Raw genomic sequence first — 27186 nt, forward strand, 5'->3', positions numbered from 1 at the left:
ATGAGTCCAATAGGTTGGAATCAGGTCCAGTATTTTCAGTCAAAGATGATCTTACAGGTTTTAATGAGTTACTTCTGTTTGTCTAGTAATACAAGCTCTGCTTACATGTCTTCTGGCCTTCCTGTCTCCTTTTCTCACCATGTGGGTGGATTTTCTCAAGTTGGGATGTTGTGTTTTGTGTTTTTTGTTTTTTTTTCATCACACTCAGCTAAATCTATCAATGTTGAGTGAGTAGATAAGGAAAAAACATGATACTGACTGTTTTCCCCCCTTTTGAATTATATGCAGAAAGAGATGGGTTCAACAGAAGACCTTTACCTCTCCACACGGAAGGTGAAAGAGCTCTCTGTGATTGATGGCCGGAGGGCCCAGAATTGTGTCATTCTCCTTTCCAAGTAAGTGTGCCGAGCCTTAGCTCACAGCATGTGCTGTGGTCAATGTAGAGGCAAGAGGGAATGAAATTTAACAAATGGACATGTTCTTTTCTCACCTAGACCTGCTGTCTAATACCTGTTGCACTTCAGACAAACCTCTCTTGCAGTGTGATAAAAGCACATGCCTTTGGTGAAGTGTTAGCTCTCTTACTACACACACACATATTCACATACACATTTTGTGCATTGAACAGATAAACATAGACACCAGGATTTATCTGAACACTCATCACTAGAAAACTGTCAATACTTATAGGCAGATGAAAGCAGCTGCTTGGCAGTGCTTCTACTTCACTCTACGTGATGTGTCCCCCACGCTTTTAGTATGTCATTTGGCTCTGCTTGTTCTACATGTTGTTTTCTAAATGTTAATGTGAGCATCTCCCTGGAATACAGCAGTGTTGAGAGTGGTGTTCGTCTTTGTTATTTTTGGCACTTCAAGGGAAAGATGATAAATGTAAGAAGAGATATTCAAGAATTAGGTCTTGTATTTGCAAGGTAGGCTTTGGAAACCATGATCTGTCTTTGCATGCTCCTGCAATGACTCTAATGTCTTAAAATGTTGTGACATCAGAGCTCTCTAGGGTTTTCATGATTTTCTACCAACAAGAGTACTGGGCTGGATGTCACTGAGCAGCAAATTTGTGCAGGCACTGATCCACCCAAGAAGGTTGCTTTTTCTGCCAGAGAAAGGATAGCAAGGCTGGTGACAGGTGCTGGGAAACCTGTGACAGTACTGCACAAGTTAACAGTTTAACTGATCAGCAGAAAATACAGTTTCATGTGATTGCTTGTCTGCTCTAGCAAAGTAACAGTTAAAAACAAAGTTGCAGCCCGACCACCAGGTTTGGAATATGTTCTTTCCACTGCTTAGTGAAAACCATGGAGGCTCTCTCATTATGCTACTTATGTGGCGTTAGCCTGCATGTCAGCAGGACCCCTGCCATCCAAACTAGCAAGGAGAGAAGGCTTACATTTCTCTCCCTGCAGTATTTGCCAACACATGTCTTTGCTGGTGTTGGCAGCTGTCTGCAGACTCAGGCAGAGGGATGCTGAAGGTATGGGGGCAACAGGATTTTCATGCTGTTTGACAGACCTGTGAAAGTGTGCCTGGGTTCAGATTAAGTCATGTAAGCACATGAAACATTTCCTAGAGTGGTAACGTAGTGTGTGCAAGTGGCTGGGCTGAGGAGGATCCAGGAAGGTGACTCGCCATGACTTGCTATGACACGAGATGTTTATTTTTAAATATTTGCTATCCCCAGAACAGAAGTGGTACGGATGGCATCAACATGTTTGTCACCAATCACCTCTTCCACCATATAAATCTGGCCTAATCCTCTCTAAACGGTGAGAGAGAGACAAAGGACAGTCCCTGTGCTTTGTCTTTCCCCCTGTTGCCTCCAGAAAAGCGGCCTTGCAGCATTAGCCTTGCTCTTCAGGGTACACAGCATGTGGTCACTCCAGGTGTGCCATGACACCCGTCTGCTTCAAGTTGCTAGTTTGGACTCAAGAGCTGAAAAGCTGTGTTTTGTGTCCACCACCTTCTCCACTAAGAAATATACTGGTCTTATTGTTAGCAGGCCTAACATGGATGACGGAGATTTTGAGGCTGATCTCACTGCCCCTAAGGATCCTGCCAGTTTGCATCATACCCTGTTAGCTTTGCTGTGCTATGCTATGGGAATGGCCCATCAGCAGGGCTATCACTGGCTTAGATCATTTAATGTTTGTAATGGGTAGTGTTACACCCAGGATATCTGAAAGATCTTACAGCTTGGCACAGGATTGCTACTTCTTCCCAAACCTCCCTTTCAAAGCAACTAGAAGAGCAAAAATTACTGGAAACTAAAATTGCACCTCTGTCTGTATTCATGCCTCTAACTACTGTTTCTGCTTATGTGGATCTATTGTTAAAGATAGCAATTGGGAGGATTGGCCGTAGACAATAATTGACAGGATTATATGACTCCTTCGACCCCTTGCAGCTTATTTATTATTTTTTTTTCATTATTCCACTTCTTCCTCCTCCATTAGGTTAAACCCTGAAAGACACTCCCAGCCAAACCATCCCTGGCTGCTGCCATGTCCTTGCTTCTCCTGCAGCGCACCTTACACATGCACTTGTGGGTGTGCACACACACAGTGAGAAGAGATTTAAAAATGGTGACAAACAAAGAGAGTTTGTGCAACCCTGAGCTGGAGCTCCAGCATTCAGGTTGCCATAGCATCTGCCAACAGCTGTTTCCAATTTACTCTAACGGTGCATTTATCCCTGTAGTTTATTCCCCCTTTGTTTACACTAAACTGTCGTGTCCTTTAAAGTAAAATAGCTGCATGGGTTGGGTTTTCTTTCCCTCCACTACTCAAATGTTTTTGTTTTACTAACACTGTGTTAGAAGGGGTCAGGCAGAGCTCATATTTCATATGGTCCAACAAGCCAAAACTTAGCTAGAGTGAGAAATATACGTCTCTTGCTTTTCTTTCACAGAGAGACTGGAGCATGGTAGGCTGAAATGAGATGAAAATTGAATTGTTAGCTAATTTTTGCTGACACTTAACACTGGAATTTGTAAGATCTCCTCCTTGTTCTCATCTCTATTTTATAGAAAGCTTTATTTCAGCTATTTGATAACAACATTCAGTTTTCCTTCAATGGAAGGATGTACTTGTCCATGTTCAGTGGGGTCTGATGGACCCAGAACCAAGCTTTGTCCCATAGGCCAACTGTAAGGGTTTGAACAGGCACAAGATCAGTTGATCTCACATTATTTCCAGTAGGCTATAATTCAGCCAAGACATGGAACCATCTGTCTGTGGTGAGTCCAGGCACCCACCGTCTTTGAGTTTGGCTTTCTTAATGGTGTTTCCAACATACGGTTATTTCTGTCACACTGGAAATCTGCTATCCCTCATGAGTTTCCTGATGTCTTCAGTTTCCACCAGGCTGGAGATTTACTGTCAGACTTGTGTGGTCTGGAAGAGCCATCCCAGATCCCTGTGCTTCCCTGCTTTCACCTCACAGCTGGAAATTTCTCTGACCTCTCTCACCAGTATGGCTTCTCTCCCTCTATTACTTAAGCAACATAGAGTATTTTCACTGCTCTAGTGTTATTGTTGTAGCACATCTTTAAATGTTCTCTGCAGAACACGCCTATAGCATGCGTCTAAGAGAAATGCTCTGGTTCTGTGAGACACATTGCTCACGTTGAACATGGAGGTTGAATGTATATTTATGGAACATTTTTGCACAAGTTATTTTGCTTGAATTCCAGCAAAATCATTATGTCAAAGCTGTTCTGAGACGTGTTTGTTATTCCTGTGGCCCAGCTAGTTAGCAGAAACCTCCTCAAGAGGCTGGAAACAGTAGGAATGCTAGGAAAATGTCATAAATATAGTAGCAGGAGAAGGCTACGCAATCTAACTACATAAAAATAGTTTTAAATGTGAATATCATAGTCATTAGATACTGTGAACCAGGCTTAGAAGGCAGCTTTACTAAATGTTTGTGGCTTTCGTGATTGTTGATTCAAACATCTAGCAGTAAGGGAGAAGGGACCAGTGCATCATTTCCAACCAGAACACTAAAGAGACTGAGTATTTTTCTCACAGAGCTCTGCCTTCTCACAAGTTCTAAACCCTTTCAGCTCAGACGTTAACAGTACATGCTATTCAGTCAATGCCAATCTCCATGTGCTCCTTCTGCTGTGCCCCCAACCCCTGCGTGCCTTTCTGCCATGTGGCCATACATTGTTCACCCTTATATCAAGGCAGATCCCAAGCATGATGGTAGTTTAGGGTACAGATCATATCCTGATGCAGAAACAGGTCATTGAACTTAGCAGTTCAGTTCCTTGATGTGCTGCCTTGAAAAACACTAGGCAATAAACACCACTTCTTGGTTTCCTGGAGGATTTTTTTGTTTTTAAGTAAATGTCCACAATAAATGACTTTAACTGCTATCCAGAGTATGATAAACCCCAGGGTTAAACTGAACACGTCAGCCAATGCTGTCCTGTCTTAGACCATGACCAGGAACCAGTACATAGGGCTGTCACAAAGGATGAACCACTGTCTCATCAATACACCACTGTAATTTGGAGATTGTCAAGTTTGTCCCTGCTTTGCTCTGCTTGGCTTGGAAAGATGGCCATCTCAGATCCTTCACAGCAGGAAACTGAGAGTGTTTGGAAGGAAAGTATCTTTGCCACTCATGAGCTTTCTCTGAAGGAGTAAAAGAAAGGCCTGTTTCTTTATGCACTTAGCAAAATACTTTCACAATGAAGTGCTAAAGAAAAAAAAAAAAGAAAAAAAAAAAAAAAGGCTTCAGTATCTTCTGGGTGAATTTGCAGTTAGACTAGCCTGACAGCCTGACATTCCTGAATGCTTCTTCTGAAAGTAGAGACAGTATTCCCAGAAGGTAGCTATTTAACATCAGCATGCAGCTTGGCAGTCATACAGGACCTTAGGAGAGCTCAGGAGTTAGAGAAGCTTCGTGTCCCAAAGTTTGGGAGCGAATTAACTAGGAGACTGTGCGAAATGAGTTGTGGAGATGGAGAAGTCTGCAGTCAGCAAAAGCTAAGATTTGGATGAGCCGTACAAACTGGCTTTAGGATACAGCTAAGTATGTGCATGTGTGTGGGATCATGCTCATGCATGAGGAAGGGGCAAGGGCTATTTCACTGCTGCCCTCTGTACAAGCAGCAGCGTCACAACTACTACTGCTAGCATCTTTGGAAGCACTGTGGTTCAGTTCAGTTAGAAGAGGAAATGGTCTCAGTAAATGACAACCAGTCCCTTTCTCCAAAGAAAAAGGAAGAGTGGGAATGCAATCCATGTGGTATGGGATATTAATGTAGCTGCAACAAGATTCAGGGCTCTCTGGTAGCAGGCAGCCACACTTCTTTCTCAAAAGCTAAGCAAGATCCAAGGAACAAACCCATGAAGTGACTCACATTTTCTTCTGTGGGCTAGATGGTTAATGAGCGACAAATATTCTGTTTTGACCCATGGGAGGGAGGAATGAAGGGGGGAGGTTACTGTGACTTAAATCAATGGGTATATTTAAGAAGGAAAAATGAGCGAGTGCTGGATGTCTGTAAGGGAAGTTGATGTAAAACTGCAACATGTCTCCCAGGCATGTTCAGAGTCAGGCTGCCGGCTTTCTCCGAGAGGATGAAACAATAAACCACTTGATGTCTGCAAGTGAAGCTGGTGTTAAATCAGCCGAGGTGTCCTGGGGAGATTAGTGATGAATTACTCTGCAGAGTCAATAGAGATTATTTATGAAGCCGGAGGGGATAGAGGGAGGCAGGCTAAGTACCATATCAGAAGTTATTTGGTACTTGTTGAGTTTTAACATTGCTTGAAGATGACTCAAGCAGTTGGACTTCCATACGCTGCCACCAGATGTATGGGTAAGGGGAGAAGGAGGGAGCATTCTCTGTAAAGATCCTTTTTGTTGCTCATCTGACCAGCATCAGGTCAGTGTTAAACAAAACCACTGTCAATGAATGAATGTGTTGCAACTGAGGAAAGGGCCACAGTATTTTATTCTGGTCACGTTTGCTTCCTGAGTTAGATCCCTGATTTGGTTAAGAAGTGTGAGGCAGAGAGAATACAGCTTGGATTGTACATTGTTCTGAATTGAGTCATCTCCAGCAGCTGGAGGAAGAGAGCCTGGATCTGCAAACCTTGTAAGAAAGTCATTGCAGGCTTTCCAATAGATCCTGGAATTACTGAAATGTAATTTCTATAGTGTAAATTTCTGGGCTATAGTTCCACTTTAACTTGATGTCTGTCCCACGTGAGTTTTAGGCTCTGAGGGATGCCTCTATTCAGTTCTAAATGGAAAGATTTTATGCATCTGCTTTAGGTTCCTCTTTAATCAGTTCACCTGTTTCTGTTTAAAGCAGCACATGTGTTTCACATTACCACTGGCCATCTTTAAGATCTACTGCATGGCTGGGCATGGATTTTGAAAATAGATGAAGAATCACTTGAGTAACAACTCTTTGGTCAGTATTCCAGCCAGTTTTTACTGGGAAGACCCCTGTTTTGTGCTATTGATGCTTGCAGCTCTTGAAACGCATCCTGCTTCCAACAAGGAACAAGCCCGCTTCAGAAAAGTAATCTTGCTTTGCCATAAATTCTTCTGTACTTGTAATTGGATTGGTAATAATTGAGGATGCACACCTGCAGGCACTGTGACCCCATTACAGGCCTGTAAGTGACTAAGTTAAACTGTTTTCAGCAGGGGGCTGGCAAGCTTTCTGATTCTCTCTACTGTGGGCTAAACCATCCAAGCCAGATGGCAGGGCACAGCATCATTCAAGAAATCAAAGTGTTTGTATAACTGTCTGTCCTTGGGGCTCTCAATAATTTTTGAACAGATGATGTTTTAAAGTGTATTTAGTGGTGATGAATGGCGGCAGACAGAGAAGCTTGGAGTCTGAAGTCCTCAGGCTCCTGGACAGAATAGCGAGATCAGCAGTAATGTGAGCTACACCTTCTGTGGTATTAATGTGCCTCAAACCTTTCTAGCTGGTCTTGTTTACTGCACCCCCAAACACACAGAGGAACTTGCTCGATGTAAGGGGTGATCAGTGTAATAATTGCTTGAGTTATTTGCGTAAAAAAAACCATGAAACTCACCCTTTCCCCCCCCCCTTTTTTTTTAAACTTTAGTGAAAGTAGCAAAACCAAAAACAACAAAAAAAAACCACAACATGCTGGCGTTCATGAGTTGGCCTGTTGTGTCTCCTCTGACAGGCTATGTGCCTGTGTCACAAGATACATGTCCGCTGTGTGAAGGCCAGATCCTGGAAAATAAAGGTGCACTGTAACACTTTCCAAACTGTAGGCACCAAATTGTCTGGACATGTGTATGCGTGACTGCTAGGAGCCAGGCCTGCACCCAACAACATGCTTCTGAATCGTCATGTGGTAATAAGGTTTGATCAGCTCTGGGTCACACAACCATGGACTTTACAATTCATGATTATTAAAGCAAAAAGAAACCCTTCGGAGTTCTGATTGAGACAGTAGGACTTTTGCAAAAGCCCTTGTACTGAGGTTTGTTGTTTTGATCGGAATCAAACTGATGACTCAAAGCTAAAAGTTTCCAGCCTTTCACTGTAAAACTTCTGATCCTTCTATCTCATCCAAGTATGGCCTGATTTCGTAGGTTTTCTGGAAATTCAGTAGCCTTTATCTTACTTAGAAGGTATCAGTTTGCCCTCCTTGTCAAAAACAGACAAAATGACTAGTTAGGAACAGAGTGCAAGTAATTAATTAAGAGGTGTAATATTTAAAAGCTTTTAAATGTCTGCTGATTCATATTTTAGTTTCCAGCTGTTGGTTATATTGGGCAATATTAAAATGTTCTAAGTTTCTCAGATTTAGTAATATTTCCTGTCTGTACAAATAAAGTTTTTTTTTTTTTTTTTTGCTTTTACATAGTTCCAAAAATGTGATTCCATCCAAATGGCATTAGCAATGTGAAATTTCAACATGGAATTTGTTAACACAGAAGACAAAAACATTCTGGCTCATGCATCAGCCTGCCTCTCATTTATATTTGTATTTTCTCTTTCTGCTGTTAATTAATTATATTGATTGTAGAAGCCCCATGGAGACTGCAGACTTCACTCCTCAAATATTTCTTTTCACACTTTCCTGTTTCGGTCCCCAGATTGAGATTTTCTTGTGGATAGTCTTTTCTTTATAGTTCATTCAGTTCTGCCCTACTCTGCTAGTCAGTGATGAGGGTGTTGTGGGTTTCGGGATGGTAGGACAGATTTTTTTGCTTGCACATTTATTTGCTGTCTCCCACACTGAGAACTACTAAGTTCACTTCAGGCAAACTATCAAACATCCTCTCTATTATCACAAATTTTGACTGGTTCTGGTATGCCCTGGATTTCAAGTGGAGACCTTGAGGATTTTTTAATTCATTCTCTGTTTTCTTTTTACTGATTACCCCTACTCATTGCACACAGATAGACAGAAATAGATGGGAAGGATAATATATTTTTAATACTTTGGATAAGATCTTGGTTTTAAGGCTTGTTTCATATTGGATATGAAGTACAGACTTTTCTGTGCTGTCAGTTCCTTTTTCATCTGTGACTGCTGACAGAATGAATTTACCAAGCACAACCAGAAACCCTTTTCTCAGATCTGTTAGGGAAAGATCAGTGTCATTACTTGTTACCCTGGGAGACTCTTTAATATTTACAAGTAGAGGTGAACTCTACTGTAGACTAACAATCTAACAAGGTGAACTCTAATGTAGACTAACAATCACTTACTAGCCATGTGGATTTGAGGGGTTTTAGTACAGTAAAAACTTGATGAGGGAGGTATTTTGATACAAGGGAAGTTGGAAGCACTTTTAATCTGTGAGGACCTGATTCTTCTTAATCAACGTATAATCTTCGATGTTTGATTAGCTGAAGGGGATTTAAAAAAAGAAAGCTGAAAACATGATCTGGAAAATCTCAGTCTTTACAACATAGCTTCATATTGGACCTTCCTCTGGTTCTTTTGTGCTTTTTTAGAGCAGCTTTTCAGACCTCTTTTTTTCTGAATTGTCAGAGTCACTTAAACTTTGCACTAATGGTACAATATTGATACTGTTGAAAGGCTGAAGCTGTCTAATGAAGAAATCAGACAAGCAATCTTGAAGATGGATGAACAAGAAGACCTAGCAAAAGATATGCTTGAGCAGGTGAGAACGATTACAGTCAGCTATATCTTATTCTGGATAATTTTCTCACTGCCTTTTTTCAGCTGAAGTGTGTGGATATATGTACTGGTTCTGCTGGTATGTCTGCAGATTTACACTGCATGCTGGAGCATGAGACATGTTATTTTTCCCAGTGTCATCAAACATACTTCCCTCGTGTTTCCTTCCCTGTGTATTTCAGTTTGAATTTGATCCCTCGGGCTTTTGGATTTCATAACAGTATACTTTTCCTGATGCAAAATACACATGATTACTATTGGTGTGGGATTTCCTTTCATGCCCTCTCTTCTTACCTGTGACTTTCCTGTAACTCTTTATACTGTTGATCTTTTTCTTTTCTTAATCTCTTCCCTACCCTCTACCCCTCACCCCACTCCCCCAGCTTTTCCATTGGGAAATGTCATGAATCAGGCCATGTATGTCAATGGACTCTAACCTCTGAGAACCTGCATTCTTGCTAGAATGGTTAGAAAGGGAGTGAGAGACTTCTGTCCTCTGCACTTTGTTCACTGCATAGCCTGTAGGGAAACCAAGACAAAAAAAAAAACCACAAAACAAAACAAACAAAAAAAAAACACCAATTAAAACAATTAAACCACCATTGTCCCCATTTTTTCGCCCATTTATAGAGGGTGAAAGAGTGAAAGATGATACTTTGACCAAAGATGCATATGATAAAATTCTTTAGGAGTGTGCAAAGTTCTCAGCTCCATGACAAATGTGATTCCTTCTTTGTGTGCAGTCACAGTATTTAATCATACACAAAAGCTTTTCCATTTCAGAAATTTATAGCCTGCTTGTCATCTTAACTGAATGCTTGCAGCTGCTCTTAAAGTCTCTGTAAGCTTCTGATGCTCCACACCTTTGAATATTACATTTTTGAAGGGTGGGATAAGGTATTAAAGAAGTGGTGTAAAGCAAAGTGCTTGGTGTGCCTTGCAAGCAGTTTTCTCCATGTGGGTGTGTGCTGAGGTTGTGTGCATGCCAATATTTATAACAAGACTAAAGCACAGCTACCACCAGATATGTCAAAAATCTGTCAAAGTATGAGCTTTTAAGGTCAGCACATGAATAGCAGCTAGTGTCAGATACACATCTAGTGGCTTGGTTATTGTTTATTGTTTCCACAGAGTAGGGCAGGCCTGAGAGAGATAGATGAGTCTTTGTGTGTGCAGGATGGGTAGTTCACACTGATTGGGACACATCCTGCTCCTGTTTGCACCAAGCTAAACTTGAAGTAAGTCTGTGGGAATCAAAGTTCTTTCTGTACTTTCCCTTGGTAAGCTACAGTAGCATTTGGCCTTTAGGATTTGGAAATGGGAACCCCCCTTGGAAACGAAAGTGAATCTAATAGGGTCAGGGAAGGATAAAGACAGAACAGCGAGCAGAGATTTAACAAAGGTCAGGTTTGTAGCCACAGCTACACTTTCTTGAAGTTACAGTCGTATGGCTGAATCAAAGCAATGCTTCCCCATGGTGGAAGAGAAATCTCTCATTTTGGTGTTTGGTTTGTCTCTGCCACTCCAGCTACTGAAGTTTGTTCCTGAGAAGAGTGATACCGACCTGTTGGAGGAGCATAAACATGAAATCGAGCGCATGGCCCGGGCAGATCGTTTCCTCTTTGAAATGAGCAGGTCTGTTTGATGCATTATGTGAATATGCACCGAGTGCTTCCTAGAAGCACTTGTAATTGTTATTGAAAATGGATTGTCTAGCACTGAGGGGGAATATACAAGAGTCTGTGAGCCAGCATCATACCCTGCGTTTCCCCGAAGCCCACAAACATTACAAATGTTTGCATTCTTTACACAAACTTTTTATTGATAATAAACTCTCTTCATGCTGTCATTTAAGGACAGCCCCCTAATGACAAGCAGAAATCTGTCTCCTCTGCTTCCTTTGTTCACACAAAAAGGAATCTCATCACCCTCATATTTTAAGAGTAATGGGAATTCTTCCAGCTTGCTTTCATCTGGACCTCATGCCTTCAGGTCCTCCATTTTCCAAACTGTGTTGATTAAGTAGAGTTAGATTTTTGAACTACGTCCATAATCCCATGCACAGACTTTGTGGGACTCAAATCCAACAATTAGTTTATGTAGGCAATGTACTGGCCCTGGTCTTCAAAATATGGTTCAAGTTCAGTTCTGACTTTGCTCTACTTTTTGTACAGGATTGACCACTACCAGCAGCGGCTCCAAGCATTATTCTTTAAGAAGAAGTTTCCAGAGAGGCTGGCAGAAGCAAAGCCAAAAGTAGAAGGTATAGTTAAAGCCTCTGTTAGGAGCTGGATAAAGGGGCAGGAAAGGTCAAGAGAGTCTTGTCTTCAAAGGAAGTGCTGTTACATTGCATGCTATGGTTGTAAATCCAGTGAGTCCAAGACATGTCATGCGCTGGGAAACAAATTCTGTCTGACGTGCTTCTTACACCCATTGACTCAATAAAATCAGCATTGTGCTTGTTATGCTGTTTATATGACCTGACAGATATGTCAATACTACCAAGTATTACTGAGCTGCCAAAAGTTTCTATGGCCTTTCCATGCAGGTCAGCCTCCCCTTCTCACCCCCTAGTCTTTGCACCATCCCTGTCCTTGGGGCAGTTAGGATAGGTACCTCGGGATGGTGGTATTCTGGAAATGTGTTGCTTACAAGGAGGGGGTGCATGGCTCCTGTGCAACATCTCCGGTTATCAAAGAGAGGAGGAGAGTGTCTTCCACTCTGCATTTTCAGATGAGATCAAGCCTTCCCCCTGTTCTTTCTACCTATGTTTTTAGAGTGGGAGGTATAGGAGAACAGCCCCACTCCTGGGTTCAGAGGTATGGGTTAGATGGGGTGCATCTTCCTTCTAGTTGTCCTGGTTCTGGGCATGTGGATGAGGGAAGGACAGTACATGGGCAGACTACATTGTAGCATTTACTGTGCACTAGTCAGATCGGCATTTAGGGCAATTCAAATTATGGGTTAACATATGTTAAAAACAGCCACTGTGCAATAACTTGTTCATTTTTTCCCCTCTTTTCAAGCCATTCTTCTGGCATCCAAAGAACTCATCCGCAGCAAACGTTTGAGGCAACTCCTGGAGGTGGTTCTGGCCTTTGGCAATTATATGAACAAGGGCCAAAGGGGAAGTGCATATGGCTTCAAAGTCTCCAGCTTGAACAAAATTGCAGACACCAAATCCAGCATAGACAGGTAGGCTAGAAGGCTCTAAATGAGTTACTGTGCTGCTGCGTCTTCTGTCACAGCAATGAAAGTGAGGGGGTTTTTTGGTTGTTTTTTAAACTCTGTAGACCATTTAAAATAATTTAGCATTTAAGTAGTGCTTTTAATTCTAAAATATTCTGAAGCTTTTAAGACCAGATATTAACAGACCGCTCAAATTTTGCCATTTCTTTGGGCAGTGCACATCTGTTGTTGGATTGGGTTTCTGTAACACTGTGCAAAGATGACAAAATATAGTATTACACAAATAACTGAAGTAAGTTTTGGGGGAAGGAGGATTTCTATGGAATTTGCCCTTTATACCAAAGGTTTATGGTCATGGTTTTGCAAAAAAAGAAAACATAAAAATCTCTGACCACAGTCTTACACATTCTGTGGAACGTGGGAATATGGCATGTGTTTCTGATGCAGAACTATCATAAACTGGCTCTCTACCTACACCAGCAATAGAACCACAAGGCATAGCTCAGTGAGACTGAGTTTGGTTAGATCTAGATCAGTTAAGGAAAATAGCTGTTTTTGGGGGGGAGTAGAAGGGGATATGCTGGAGCTTATTGTTTATGGATGTGGGCTGCAGGTCTTTATATTGTTACCCCATGTTTTGCTCCACATCCCCATAGTGTTCTGGGAATTAGTCCATCTGTGACTGGGAAAAGAATATCACCTTTGGCTTCAGCAGTGCTAATCCCTTGGAGATTTCCTACACTGGTTCATACCAGCTTGCACCTTTCTTGACTTGTGAGACCTGCTGAGACCACAGTTGTGGTGAAATGACTTTAGGTTGTGACAGAATAAATAATGGCTGTAAGAAGCCATAGGAAATTCTTCCCTACCTAATAGAGTTTGAAATAACAGGACTCTGTTTTGACTACCATGATGTCCTTTCCATATTCCAAGGCTAACACTTGTGTAGCTAGCGTTGAACATTTTTTTAGCCTTAATGTAACTTGACTTGATTTTCCGTATATTAAATGTCCTCTGCAGATTCTGTGCTCTCTCCAGTTCCCAGGCTCTAGTCTGTGTGAAACAGTGACCATATGCTTTCTTGCCTGTCTGTTAACCACACAACACCCACTTCAAGAAGCTGTTAGGGCTGGCTGCTCTCTCTACATACAAAATTCACCATTTACTTTACAAATCTTAAACCTGGTCCTGCATCTTCCTCAATCTTATTTTTTTCCACTCCTACTTGAGCTGCCATTGCTTTTGTAGTAGGGAACCATCCTATATTTAAGTATATTTAATATAGCTATATTATTATATATAATAAATAATGTATTTTATATATATTACACATATATATATTATATTATATTGTATTATATATGTATATAATATATATATAAATATATATTAATATAGCTATACTTAAGTTTAGCTATTTTACTGTAGGAATCTTTTTTGCACCTTCTTCAGTCTTCAAGAATCTTTTCTTCTTTTCAATGAACTCATTTTTTTCCACATTGCCTCTGAGAACAAATTCACTTCTGCCTTGATAGTTGATATCACTTTAGTTTTTTTGCTTGTTTATTCTCTGGAATATACGGGACGAAGAGTATAGCGTGTTATGCAATTTTCTTTTCCATTATACCATCTACACAGATGGCTGGAAGCATGCTGTTGTTTCTGGAATAAATTGAAGTGGAATATATCGCTTGGGGCTTTAGTAAGAATGGTTCATAAAGGGCTAATTCATTTTTGTCTGTGTTACTTTTATTTCAATAACAAAACTGCTAACTGCTGCTCTATTGCTTGTTTTGCTCAGTCAAGCACATTTCCTACCTAAATATTTTTCACTGTTTCGCCACAATCCTCGCACTTTCCTTGTCCTACTCATTACCATTTTCCTTCTCATTTCTTCCTTTTTTTTTAAAAGGAACATTACACTGTTGCACTACTTGATTATGATCTTTGAGAAGAATTATCCAGATATCCTAGATATTCAATCTGAGTTGCAGCATCTTCCAGAAGCAGCAAAAGTCAAGTAAGTCTAATCCTCTTGCTTATTCCCAGAGCTGGAGTTCCCAGTGATTTCTGTTAACTTAATGATTATTTGTTTTCTTTCTTTCTTTGCTGTCTAACAAACGCATGGCCATCCCTCCAGCTGGGGTACCTGAAATGCCTTTGCTGACATCTTTGATGTTATTCAGATGTAGATGACCAGAGAATTTTTGTCCAAAACCATTTGTGTAAATAAAATGACTACTTTATTCAGATATGTTTATATCTGCTCTGTTTCTGAATCAGATATTGTAACTAGGCTGGTTGTTGTTTGTAATTCACTCACCATACTTTGTGGCAGGTCATCTATGTCATGTGCCATTTTTTTCTGGAGAATTTGTTTAATTATCTGGATGATTTTCTGGATAATCCTAAACTAGAGTCAGTTAGGCACAGAGGCTAAATTAAGTCATTTTCAAGAAGATCCTTCAAAATTTTGCACAAATCAGTTTTGCACAGAAATTTCAAAAGAATTGTATTGTCTGCACAAATTTCAAGGATGATTTTTTCAATTTCTGTAGATGTTTGTTGAAAATGAATATACAAGCCATCCCCTAAAATGCTAGCATTTTTTTTCTTTACAAAGCACTGTTGGCACTGTTCAAAAATAACCTTTGCATATTATTTGCCCAGCTATGGTTCTTTGTACAGGGAACTACACCAGCTACTAAAAGAGGAGTTAAAGAAAAAAAAAAAAAAAAAAAGTAGGCTCACCCCTAAAGACATTTATTAAGGCTATAGTGGTGTTTCAGAGGTGTAATCTACTCCTTAGCAAATACTTAGAGGAGATGCCTGCTGACTCACAAATAACTGCCAACTGGTTACCTGAAAATTAAATGTCTTTTTTCATAAAAGTCCTAGAGAAAGTTTCTTGTTTGTATATGATGGGCAGAAAATCAGTATGCCAGTTGTGTCTGGGGAAGTATTTATTAACAGTAAATTTATATGCTCAGTTACAGTGCAAGTTTGCAAGGACTACAATATGGTAGAGATACAGATGGAAAAAATCAGCTATTTTTGGACCATAAGGAAGACGAAAATCACAAGTCAATATACTTATAATGGAACTTAATAGTTGACTGGTTCATGAATTGTATGCAGAGACAATCTGAGACCACAGTAATGTGTATGCTAAATCTGGGGACCCTGTAATGTGTCAGGCAGTTTTTTGCAGGCTGGCCACTCCTTGCTGGAGGGTCAGGCTCAGCTCACAGGGCAGATGTTCTGAGGGCAACCCCCTGCTTCTTCCCAGGAAAATCACTATCTTTAATGTGTCCACGGGCAAGCAGGATCTGCTGCATCTTACATTTCATACAAAAAGCAACACAGAGCACGAACAGACCCCTTTCCCCTTATTTCTAATCATCTGCTGTGGCTGGTGCCAGAGACCGGATACCAGACTTGATGGGCCAATGGTCTGTTCTGCTACACAGTTCCTGTATTCCTGTGTAACACTGCTCTTTTTGTTTTATCTGCTCTGTGTCTGTCTCCTGTGCAGCCTGGTAGAGCTGGAGAAGGAAGTCAACAACATAAAGACCGGATTGAAAGCTGTTGAAGCTGTAAGTATCTGAAGGTTTCCAAAGCTCCATACTTAAAACATCTCACTCAGAATCAGGGGCACTATATATTTTATGATAAGAGAAGGTGCGCTTTCTTTTTCAGTTCCTTTCCATTCCTTTCCAGAATGCATTAACCAAGAAAAAACAAATAAAAGCTTCTCATGTGGAGCTCCTGCTGATGATCTTAGCAGACTTAGGCCCAATGAAAAGCTTGTTTGATCTCGGTCTGGAGAGTAAAAGGACAGTTTGACAAACGGCATGCACTGGAAGGAAAAATAAAATTCTTTCTCTTTCTTACTGGGGGATGGATGACTGCTGAGAAAATGTTTCACGTGCCTCTTGGAGTACTAGTAAACAGGTAGTGCACTGTTATATGCAACCCTAAAGTATCGTAAGCACTCCTTGGGAAAACAAAGGAAAAGACAGACTAGTTAAGGATGAGGGAGTTGAGCTGTCAAGCAAAGCTGAAATGTTCCAGCTATTAATGAAAACCCTTTAAGCTGGACTTAGGTTGCCTGTTTTTAATCTGTACGTAGTGCAGAGACTCCCATCTCAGTAGACAGCAGTACAAATGGTGCATTGATGCAGCTGTGTATATTGAACTGTAGGAGTTAAAAAGCTGAGGGTATGGGTCTGAATGCTCCCTTGAGTTACAAATTAATGTGTCATCTGTGATTCCCCTATACTGAAGCCTTCTTTAGTGAGAATGGTGATTTTCTTCCTGGGGAATGGCTCTTGCCTTCCTGAAGTAGGAGAGCATAGTGTGGGACACCATGTTTGGTGCAAGATCTAGGAACTCTCATATTTGCTTCTTGGTTATGCCATTGACCTATATGCATGGCTTTGAACAGCCTCATGTTTGCTTCATTTCTGTGAAGGTCTATATGGCAGTTAAAAATACCTACCTCTCACAAAGGCTGACATGGTACATAGCAAAATAGTGTTCACAAAATGCTTGAGGAAATAAAGATTAAATGCCAGCATTACTCTTTTCTCTCAGTCTCTTAACATCTCCCATTATCTGCACAAATAAATATGCTCTGCCCCTAAGAACAGAAATCTGTTACAAGGAACAAAGTCATATGTTCAGTTTGGTGCTGGCACCTCTTGCCTGTTGGATATACTGAGGCACAGGTAGTGCTGAAGAGAGGCAAGACAGAGGTCTTTGGAAGCCAAGAAGGTCCTTCCAGTGGTTAGCTGTTTCTTGCCTTTTCAACCAGGGTTTCTTTAGCCACACTTTTCAGTGTCCTTCTGTCTTCAGGAAGCTATGTTTTACTTGACTTTTTAAAATCAAGACAGTGTAATGCTAGTGGAGCATTCCAGATGTTTGACTCTGAGTGTCTCCAGTGTCTCAATGGGGGCAATACTGGTAACAGCAGCAGCTTTAATGTGTGACTTTCTTCCACATGTTCCAGGCACGGGGCCTTAGCACCATCCTAGAGGAAAATTCTGTCTTCTGGCAGATGTCCTCTGCTGTTTGTCTGCAGCTCCTGCCATGGGACTGCTGGCAAAGGGACCGCTTTTGGGGAATCACATTGGGTGGTTTCTGTGAAATGATTACCTATCTAGAAGAAACTAAACCAGGACTCTCCAGTCCCCCATACCTGCTTTGAGACAGGCAGTGATGACTTCATTTTCCCTTCACCTGGCCTGAGTTTGGTTTGGATCCTGGGGATAGAGAAAGGACTGTGGGGCCTACCAGCAGCCTACCAGGTTCTCTGGCTGTCTCCAGCAGTTCATCATCTAATTAGTCAGTGATCCTCCTGGGAAAAGGCAAGTCTTCCAACCCTTATTTCTGGGCTGTTGGGGTAAGAGGAAGGCAGCAATGGGAAGAGATACTGCTGCATTCGCAGGAAGCCATGTTTGGGAATTAAAAGTACTTGTAAAGTGAAGGCTGACATAAAGTTCATGACTTGAAGAGAGGCCCAGTTTTGGCTGGGGCAGGCAATTCCCCCCTGTTGAAATGTGAGTACCTACTTCTGTTGTACTGTCTGTGATTGGGTTATTTGTCCTTTTCCCTTTGCAGCCAATTTTTCTTCTCTTTCCTATACATGGGTTCAGTGGGCAATCTCTCTTCCCATTCAATCACTGTCTTCCCCCCTCACTCTTTTTGCCATGGTATTTATCATCTGGGGCTGCCAGCACCTCCCAGTCTGCTTGCTCAATTCGCGGTTTTCTGGCATGTAAAAAGCGGCACTATAGCAGCAATAAGAGATCGCTGTCAGGTGGAAGGGGGAGAAGGGGAAGGTGCGATTCTTGATTCCAGTCCAGTGTGTTCTCACCACAGCCTTGGCTCCAGTGACTGAGAAGTTTCTTCAAGGCCCCTTAAGAATAGAAAGCTAAAAATAGTTTCACAGTCAGATGTTCTTAAAGGTACTATTAACCCTTCATTTTCATGGACTTGCAGCTTTTTTGTAAAAATAAGATACATTCCTTTGTCAAGACAGCTATTGCCTTTGTGTAGGATGCTCCCAGAACAGCTGAGTAATTCTTGGTCTTCTCCAAATCAGAAATGAATTCTGTCAGCGGAGCCCTTCTCTCGCACAACAAGGAGATCATGACCTCCACTTGAGAAGCCCCTGCCATGACTGAATAATTTCATGCCTACGGAGATCCAGCAGCCCGGACCACCAAGAGCAGTGCTAACTTGCTGTGCTGTTATGACTAGTAGAGGCCATTTCTAGAAGATACAGAGGAGTTTCTTATTCTCTGGCATTGCTCTTGGGCTGATTACATAATCATGCTGGTTACTTTTGTGGGTTTTCTTAATTTGGAAGAATTACTCTGCAGGGAAGGACTGGATTTGAAATTGAAGAATAGACAATCTAATCTTAATTTTACTTTGAAACACATTGCTCTCCAGTAACAGTCCCAAGTGCCATAGTTTTCAACAGCGTGAGTAAGATAACAAAACTATTACACTTACCTGCTCAAGGAGCAGAGGGGGCTAGAGAAGGGTGAGGGACAAGTAGAGCAACTTTAGCTAAAATTAACTTAAAAATTAGAATGAGAAAAAAATATGAGTAATTCTAGAAAGCATGTGAAGTGACATTTCCTTTATTTCTAAGGTCCAATTCAGAGCAATTGTAGCATAGAGGCAATGCACTGCGAAGTGATGTAACTGAATAGTACTCCTGGGACAATCTCTGATGGTGTATTAGGAAAACCAGTGGAGAAGAGGATGTAATATAAATCAGGGAAGGTAGCACTTCTTTAACATGGACTGTTCTCCAGCCACCTACTCATTGTTTTTCCTGTCACTTTTCTACCTTGTGGTCTTTCTTTGTAGTGGTTACATTCTTTTTCCAATTCACATCAGAAGAGAATAGATGTCACATCTGATTTTACATTGTTGATAGCCAAAGTCATTCTTTGCATTCATCAGTGCTGTAGAGCAAATCCCAAGGTGTTTCTCTGAATAGATTCTTATAAACCCACTCATTTGGCTCTGTGAAACACTATTTTGAGGACCAGTGACAGCGACCACCAAACATACATGTAGCTGAAGTTGCAGCCAGCAGGAAAATATTTTTTACAAATGGAACAGAAGGTCAGATCATAACTTGACCTGCTGTTTCATGCTGTTTTTCCCTACAGAGAAAGCATGACTTTATCATTCCCACTGATTTTTCAGCTGAGAATAAAGTTGAGTACCAGATTACGATTTCATTGTCCCCATGAGCCTGTCAACTGCACACAAGCTGAGCACAGGCATGGGAGAGTGCCAGTCTTACTATAGTTTAGTCATTTTGAGAAGTTCTGTAGCTTTTTCAGTGCCTCAGGCATGGTGAATAGAATACAAGAAGTGGTGACATGGATAATCTTGGTTTAACACTAAAAAAACTTGAGCCACAAAGAAAGATTTTTTAAAAAATTATTTTATTTTTGAGTAGCAGACAAATAGAGCTTAATTTCTTATGGGATTATGTTTTGTTTTGTCCTATAAATCTTATCACAATAGCCACAGTTTATAACTCCATGACTTTTGTGACATCCAAGCAAATGCCTACTATTTAGCAGCGGGCTGGCAAATGTTGTACCTGATATTTTTATGCACGTTCTTCTGTAGGAGAACCAATTTTAGCATCTTTTTTGCTGTCCAGACAGTGCTTACCAAAGAACTATATCTCCTACTTCTTCTCTTTCAGGAACTGGATTATCAGAAGAGACGCATACGGGAATCAGGGGACAGGTTTGTTCCCGTCATGAGTGATTTCATCACTGTGGCCAGTTTCAGCTTCTCAGAGTTAGAAGACCTTCTCAACGAAGCTAGAGACAAGGTATGAATACCTCTTGAAAACATGCATTAAAATGGAAGCAGCAATTTCAGATGCTGGGCATATAGCGAAAACTATAATAGACACTGAACATGTTTTAGGCTGAAGTTTTCATCTTTTCCTAATCTGGTGTATAGCAATTTAGAACACATTTTAGGATTAAAAGAAGGTTCATCGTACTTGCCCACATTTTGTTAGCCTTCCTTAACATTATCTGTGTGTGACAGAGAACTGTGATGGCAATGTCCACGCCAGGATAGCAAGACACTGCCATGCTGTGGTGTTGAAGGGACAGCATTTTAAGCAGTCTCTCAAAACCAGGCCCTTTGGTGATTGGATACAGAGCTGATAACTTTTAGCTTCTGCTTCAGACTTCATCCCATCCTGCTCATTCAACTGGGGCTGTTTGGACTTCATTTCTTTCCTTTAAAAGTGCACCTCTGGGTAGTTTGATAATGCTGAATACCCAGTATTTTCCATTTGCACTCTCTGTTTCTGCTTGTATTTGATTGCAAGCACAGAGATCCCAAACATGCAGTTTGTCAGACCTTCTTGGATCCTTCTCACAGAGCCAGTACCAGGTGTGTTACTCTTCAGGTGCTGCTGTGATCATGTTGTACTTCCACTGTCTGCACCTCCTTTACCAGATTTGTACAGCTAAGGAGGTGCTTGCTCTTTGCTGGTGATTGGAGTCTGGCACTAACCCTCTCTGTCTCTCAGTTGAATGAGGAAGAATTTATAGGCAAAGATCATAAGCATATGAAAATGTTTAGAGAAGAGCAAGTTCTAAAGTAAACGGTATGTAATGGCAAATCTACCCTTGTTGGCTGGCATATTAAAAGTGCTTGGCTTTATGAAGCAAATGTGTTATTTCTTTTGGATTGAGTTGTTTCCACTGCTGGTGTCAGACCTTGCAGGGATACATAGCAGTGTTAAGGGACCTCTTGCATTATTAATGAAACCTGTGCCTTTGGGTTGGTAGGCCTTAGATTTTGAAGGACAGGCAAAATACAGGCCAAGGATGTGGAGAGTAAGAGTCCTCACTCATCCAGTCACTCTTCAGTAATGCCATTCTGCAATTCAAAAGCATTTCCTTGCTGTGGAGATACTTTTGGTGACTCCCAGCTGCAAACAAGGGGAGCCACAGGGTCTCAGTTAGAGCTAGCTATCCTGGCAAATGCCAGTGGGGCAGTAGTGATTACTTCACTTTGAAGACAAAGATGGGCAGTATAACACTTGTTAATGTTGTAAGGACATTTTGTGGAGAATAATGTGCCTAATTTTTTCATTGTTGTTGCATTGTTTGAGAATGTTCAAACCACTTCCAGCAGAATGATGTTCACATCATGCTTGCTTTCTAATCACAAAAGCAGTATTTTGCATTCCATGCCTCCACTGAATTTACTGGGGAAAACACATTTTTCTATGGTTTGGAGGCTTCCATTTTATGATTGGGTACATTTTCAATTTCATTATAGTTCCATTTCTGCAAGTGAAAGTAAAACCCAGCAAGTGGTACACATCCAGCACAGCAATGCAACTTTCGATCAGTTGCAGGAAAAATGTATTCCTTTGCTTTAAGAACAACCAGAGAGCCTCCCTGCACATGGACTGATATGTCTGGAAGTTGTTGTACACTTTTTTTAGACATAGCGAACATAAAGCTCTTGACAAAAAGAGATGTTTTACTTTAATGACTATAACACGCTTAGGAAACATTTCTCTACCTCTCCTCACACACCCTTACTATGTTTGAACACATGCCCTTCCAACTTCTCTTCAACCTATGGCTTTGCTTCTTCCACTGGCAATAAGCTGCTTTTGGACTCCTGAAAGGGAACTGTCTGTCCTTACCAATGCTGAGCTATTTCTCATGTTTGCCTCATATTACTTTTCCCCTCCCTTCTTCCTCTTTTTCTTCTTTTTCTTTAAAAAAAAAAAAAAAAAAAAAAAAAAAAAGCTGGAAATTTTCAACAAACCAGATGTGCTTTGCAAAGCCTATAACATCTTCCATTCTCAGTGGGCTCTCTGTGTTTGTTGAATCGGGAGCTTTTTTCTTACCATGGAAACCTACTCCAACTAGCCAATTAAAGGAAGAGAGGGACTAAGACATCTGATTATCCTGTTCTTTTTTAATTTCTCAAAGCAAAGCTAATAATAATAATTAAAAAAAAAAAAAAAAAGTAGTGGGAGAGGGAAGACTTTTAAAAATATTTAAAGGAGCCCAGGAAGAATTGGTCTAGTTCACAGAATTATTAATAATAATGAAGCCCTAGTTTTAACAGCTGGAGTTGGGTATCTTTCTAAATATAGATGTGGCTAATTGATTGCCATGAGCTAATCAGAGCCATGTTTCCTCAGCTGGGATTTAAAACAATACAAATTATCATTTCAAACCTGGGAAGCTTTTTATTTTTAAAATATCTTTAGTACTGGCAAAAGTAATTTCAGTATTGAAGTTCTGGAAACGGCCCATTACTAAGGTGTGGTGCTGACCTTCTCTGTAAAGGATATATTTCACAATCCCATTCAGTACTTTTTTTGGCCTTTATGCTGAAACAGGACTATTTACTGTTAGTAGTCACAGAAAAGAAGTGGTATTTAAAATTTAAAGAGCCAGATTGTCAGATGCAGGCACCCGTTTTTGCAGAGGAAGCTTTGTAACTATACTTATCTCCATGCAGTAAACAGATGGCTTGGTTAAAAAGTGATTGAAAACTTAGACCAACTCTTTAAATAGGCACCCCAGCACAGCTGCTTCTTGTTCTTTCTGTGTGATTTTTTTTTTTTTTCACTTCCAATACCACTTTATAAGGGAATATATAGATTAGATCAAGGGATAATGTTTTCTGCCATTTCCCATAAAACTGGAAGGTGGGGGTAGAAGAAAGTGAAATTCTTACATGCTTGAACAGATGAAACCTTGATTTTTTCAAATCAGAAAAAAACAGAATGGGGTTAAATTTTGTTTGTGAAAATTCTTCCCTATGCTTCCTGTGGGGAGGCAATGAAAATACCCAGGGAGACAAACAGTGTCCCCCCATTGTGTGAATTTGATTTTCTTACTCGAATAGTGACATTTGCCCTATGTGTAACTTTACAATACACTTGAATGTTGACAGGTACGGACTTAAATCACTATATTGCTGTATAACTCTTCTACCGAAGAGGGTTTCATTTTGTGAATTTTCATTCAGGGGCCACAGTGTGGGCAAGGCTGATGAGAAAGGCAGGAAAAATGTCCATCTCCAGACTTTCTCATGACAGCTAAATCCAGGCAGGCAAAGTGTTTGTGTTTAGCATTGTGGAGACCAAAGTTCAGACTCCGTGCATGCTTTTAATAAGCTTAGCACGTGTATTAATGTTTTTGAAGAGCAGCAAGGCAGTGAAAGCCAAAATCCATTTCAGAAAGTAGCCATTAATGGCAAAATGCTATGAAGCACATGCAAATACTGTGCTCCAAGTGCCAGTTACAGGCTGTGCACTTCGGTCATTCATTTGGGGGACTGTTATTTTCTGTCAGCCTCTGGTGCTGGCAGAGGAGGAAAGGATCAGGACAGAGATGGAGGATGTCAGGGCAGGGTGTGTTTCAAAGGCAGGGGCAGGCCCCAAAGCCTGCCATCAGAAACAGCCATTTGGTGACCAAATTGCATAGCTCTTGTGATTAGGACTGCAAATGCTTCAGGGCAGGTTGGTATCTAGCATATCGGAAATGTTTATAGCACTTGTATCTAGGCTTTGGGGCTTCCAGAGTCACTGTTGGTCTTCTGGAGGAATCCTTTTAGAGCATGAAGCTGCAAAGAGAGCTGGGCATAGCCCTGCCTGAAACCAGCAGGTCTCTTTCCATTAACTGATCTGAATCTGTCCCATAAAGAGAACAGACATTTATTTGAACTGCCTTGGTACAGGGTTGGATTCTTTGTAACAGCAAACTCGGGATTACTCTTCTGGGGAAGACAGTTCATGTTGCATGGTATAATTCATTTTTGTGTTGGCTTCTCCCTTGATAGTGGACAGCACAGACAGCAGGAAATTTTTATCATGGCTGTTTTTCCTCCTCCTCCTGGAGTCCCCATTCCTGCCGTTTCCAGAGCTCTTCTGCCACTGTTTAACATTTCATTGGCAAGCACAGCAGAGAGTGTGTGTGCTGCTGTCCCGCTTTCCCTCTCCTTGCTAAAATGGCTTTTTAAAATAAACAACTGTCTAAACGATTTGCTTTGGCAAGGGGATGAATTCAGTGGAAAGTTTGGCAGAGGAAGCAGAGCTGGCACTGAGCTCGTGGACCTGTTATATCATGGAGCTTGGGGGCCCTTATGGTGTGGAAATGAATTTTTTAATGAAAAAAAAAAGAGATACCATCCTGTATTACAGTGGAAAACCTGCTGAAACACAGTTTTCCATCTTGCTTTTGCCCATGTCATCTGTCCCCAAATGACTTGAGGAATACGCAAGTTTCAAAGACCGCTCCCTGTGATACTACAGCACGTCACCAAATTCTGGGAAGAGTTGAGCACGCCTGCGGACTGAGCTCCGGGTTTCACAGCCTACCCAAAACTGGGTACTGTTATGCAGGGAATTTGCTGCTTGTGCTGTGCCATGCTGCTCTACCCGCAACGCCCCAAGCCATTGTGAGCCCCGGTGTGCAGCTTGGAGCCTGGGCTTGGCTCCAGGGCTGAGGATGCTGCCTCCAGCTGCATACTGCCCCTCATCCCACCACCAGTACCTTGTAAAAGCACATGTGATGGCAGCACCAGAGTTACAGGGAAACAGAAGAAGGAATAAAAACAGAGGGGTCTGTTGGAGTTTAAGCAGTGAAAAGACCGTGTGGTTCTCTTTACGGTAGTGCACTGAATAAATGTCGCACCCTATTGCTGTGAAGTGAGGGTTTTTTCTTTGTCCTGTATCAGATTTGTGGAGCAACATTTTCTGTTCTTTAACAAATGGAGAAAGTAGAGGCTTAGAGAGGAAAATGAGCTCCCAAGCCACATCATGGGCAGAGCTTGCAACTTTAGCTGGATCTCCTGTCCTGCCTCCCTCTGACCTGTCACATCTTTCTGGAGGCAGCAGAGAAAGAGGGAAAATGTTTACTTCATAGAACTGCAGATTTCTCTATTGCAGTTATTTTGGGACATCTTGCTCGCAGATTTTTACTTTTCATCTTTGACTGCTTTACCATAAATGACTGTGATCTGCTAAGCCATGTAACTGGGTGCCAAAGTCAGGCTGTTCTCAGGATTCATCCTCCCTGTTGCTGCTCAGAGACCACAGCACCCAGAGTGCTGGGCCCTTCCATCACAGCAACACTGCTCCTCTTCTGGGTGGCTTTGGGGAGGCAGTGTCAAAAACCTCTCTTCCTGTGTGACAAGAATTAGTTGGTGCTGGTAGTTGGGTGACAGGCCATGTGAAGAACATTTGCAGACAACACCACCCTCTAATGGAGACTTTTGTGTATGTAGGATCTAACAGCCCCAAGCAAGGACTTTTTTCCTCTTCAACCCCCAGCCTCCCTAAAAGACCCGGAAACAAGCACCCACGGGCTCAAAGCAGCACAGCTCCTGCAGACCCCAGCACTCACCTTCGCTGTGCACAGCAGCATTGAGGAGCTGAGGGAAGAGAAATGGTGCACCACTGGTACAACAGCTGTCTCCTCTGGGCTAATGCTGAAAAATAACACTGTCAGGCTTCCTCCTAGCTGGCAGCTGAAGTCACTGCTCTTAATTTGGGCCTTATTTTCAGTTTTCACAGGGGTTAACCACAAGTTAAGAGGGAAGAGATTCCAGGTAGCACATCTCCCATGAGCAGCACTAAGCTGTAGGTGCTGTGTATGCTTAGGCACCAGTGGCAATGCCATCAGTGGCAATGCCACAGAAAGACTCAAGTCTTTCTGTGGTGTCTCCAGTTCCCTGGCTGATGGCCACACCGGTGTAGGCAAGCCAACAAAATACAGCACATGGAGATACGTTATACTGCTTGTGGTATTTACAGCCTGTATTCTCTCTGCTGAAAAGCTAGTGCTGGTCACTGTGTATTACTGTGAATCTGCTGCAGTTTTCTGAGTATTTAAGTAGACTATGTGTACATTATGTATAGAGAGAATAAATATATAGAGGGAAACTGAGGGAGAGGGAGTAGGTGTGCATATGTGCATGCATTTGTCTTCAGAGGTTTCAGGGAAAAGGAGTTAAATAGAGAAGTAATCTGTTGCTGTTTCCAAACCCTGAAGTCCCTCCACGACTTGCTGCTGTTGTAGTGCTTCCTTCAACTCCTGCCATGTTTGGTAGCTCAAAGCAACTTGCATTTCTTCCAACACTTTTTTTTTTTTCTTTTCATTTTCAGAAACTTTGGGTTTCTTTGTTTGTTTCTGGCTGAGAACACAGCCTTTTTTAAGGAAAAAAAAAAGAAGCCAGTGCTTCAAACTGCCTCGTGGGCCTGGCAGGGAAAGCAGAGGAGGGGAGATGCTAAATCTCTCGCGCTGTGCCAGAAGGAAGCTGTTTTCCTTGGAGATTTCTTCCCCCTGCAGTTGACTGGGAGACATTGTACTTCACCTGGTACAGGGCCAGAGGGGTTTATAAGTCCTGCTTCCAAACTCATGTTGTGTTGAGCCTGAACTGTTCTTGCTCTTTTCCATTCTGCAAGAGTACCCACCTAAGGGAAGAGAAGCTGGGCTGCGTTAGTACGAACTGAGCACACACACAAGATTAACTGAAGACAGTCCGTAGCCTGGGAGAGTTGGGGTTTGGTCTGGTGACCATGGGTGTCTGTGAGGATGCTCTCCTTCTCAGTGGTGGTACCTTAAGGTGCAAGCAGGGAAGGCCAGGGCAGTCATGCACAAGGGCACCAGCAGTATCAGGAGTGTGATGCTGATGCTGCCTGATGCAGCATGGAGGTGTGTGAGTGAAGGACAATGATGCAGTTTAGGGATATGTACAGATTTTTAGGAGT

General features: G+C 41.6%; 1 protein-coding gene across 3 annotated transcripts in view; it reads left to right on the forward strand.

The window, feature by feature from the left end:
- DAAM2 (dishevelled associated activator of morphogenesis 2) overlaps positions 1–27186 on the forward strand; it is a 171690-nt gene that overhangs the window by 134858 nt on the left and 9646 nt on the right. For all 3 annotated transcript variants that reach the window (XM_082757200.1, XM_082757202.1, XM_082757201.1), the window contains 8 exons: positions 289–395; positions 9081–9165; positions 10711–10817; positions 11357–11445; positions 12209–12377; positions 14284–14391; positions 15907–15967; positions 20116–20247. In XM_082757200.1, coding sequence (XP_082613326.1) covers positions 289–395; positions 9081–9165; positions 10711–10817; positions 11357–11445; positions 12209–12377; positions 14284–14391; positions 15907–15967; positions 20116–20247 — 858 coding nt within the window. The remainder of the gene's footprint in view (positions 1–288; positions 396–9080; positions 9166–10710; positions 10818–11356; positions 11446–12208; positions 12378–14283; positions 14392–15906; positions 15968–20115; positions 20248–27186) is intronic.

This window comes from Aythya marila (assembly GCF_965140915.1).
Source record: "Aythya marila genome assembly, chromosome: 3".
Lineage (NCBI taxonomy): Eukaryota > Metazoa > Chordata > Aves > Anseriformes > Anatidae > Aythya > Aythya marila.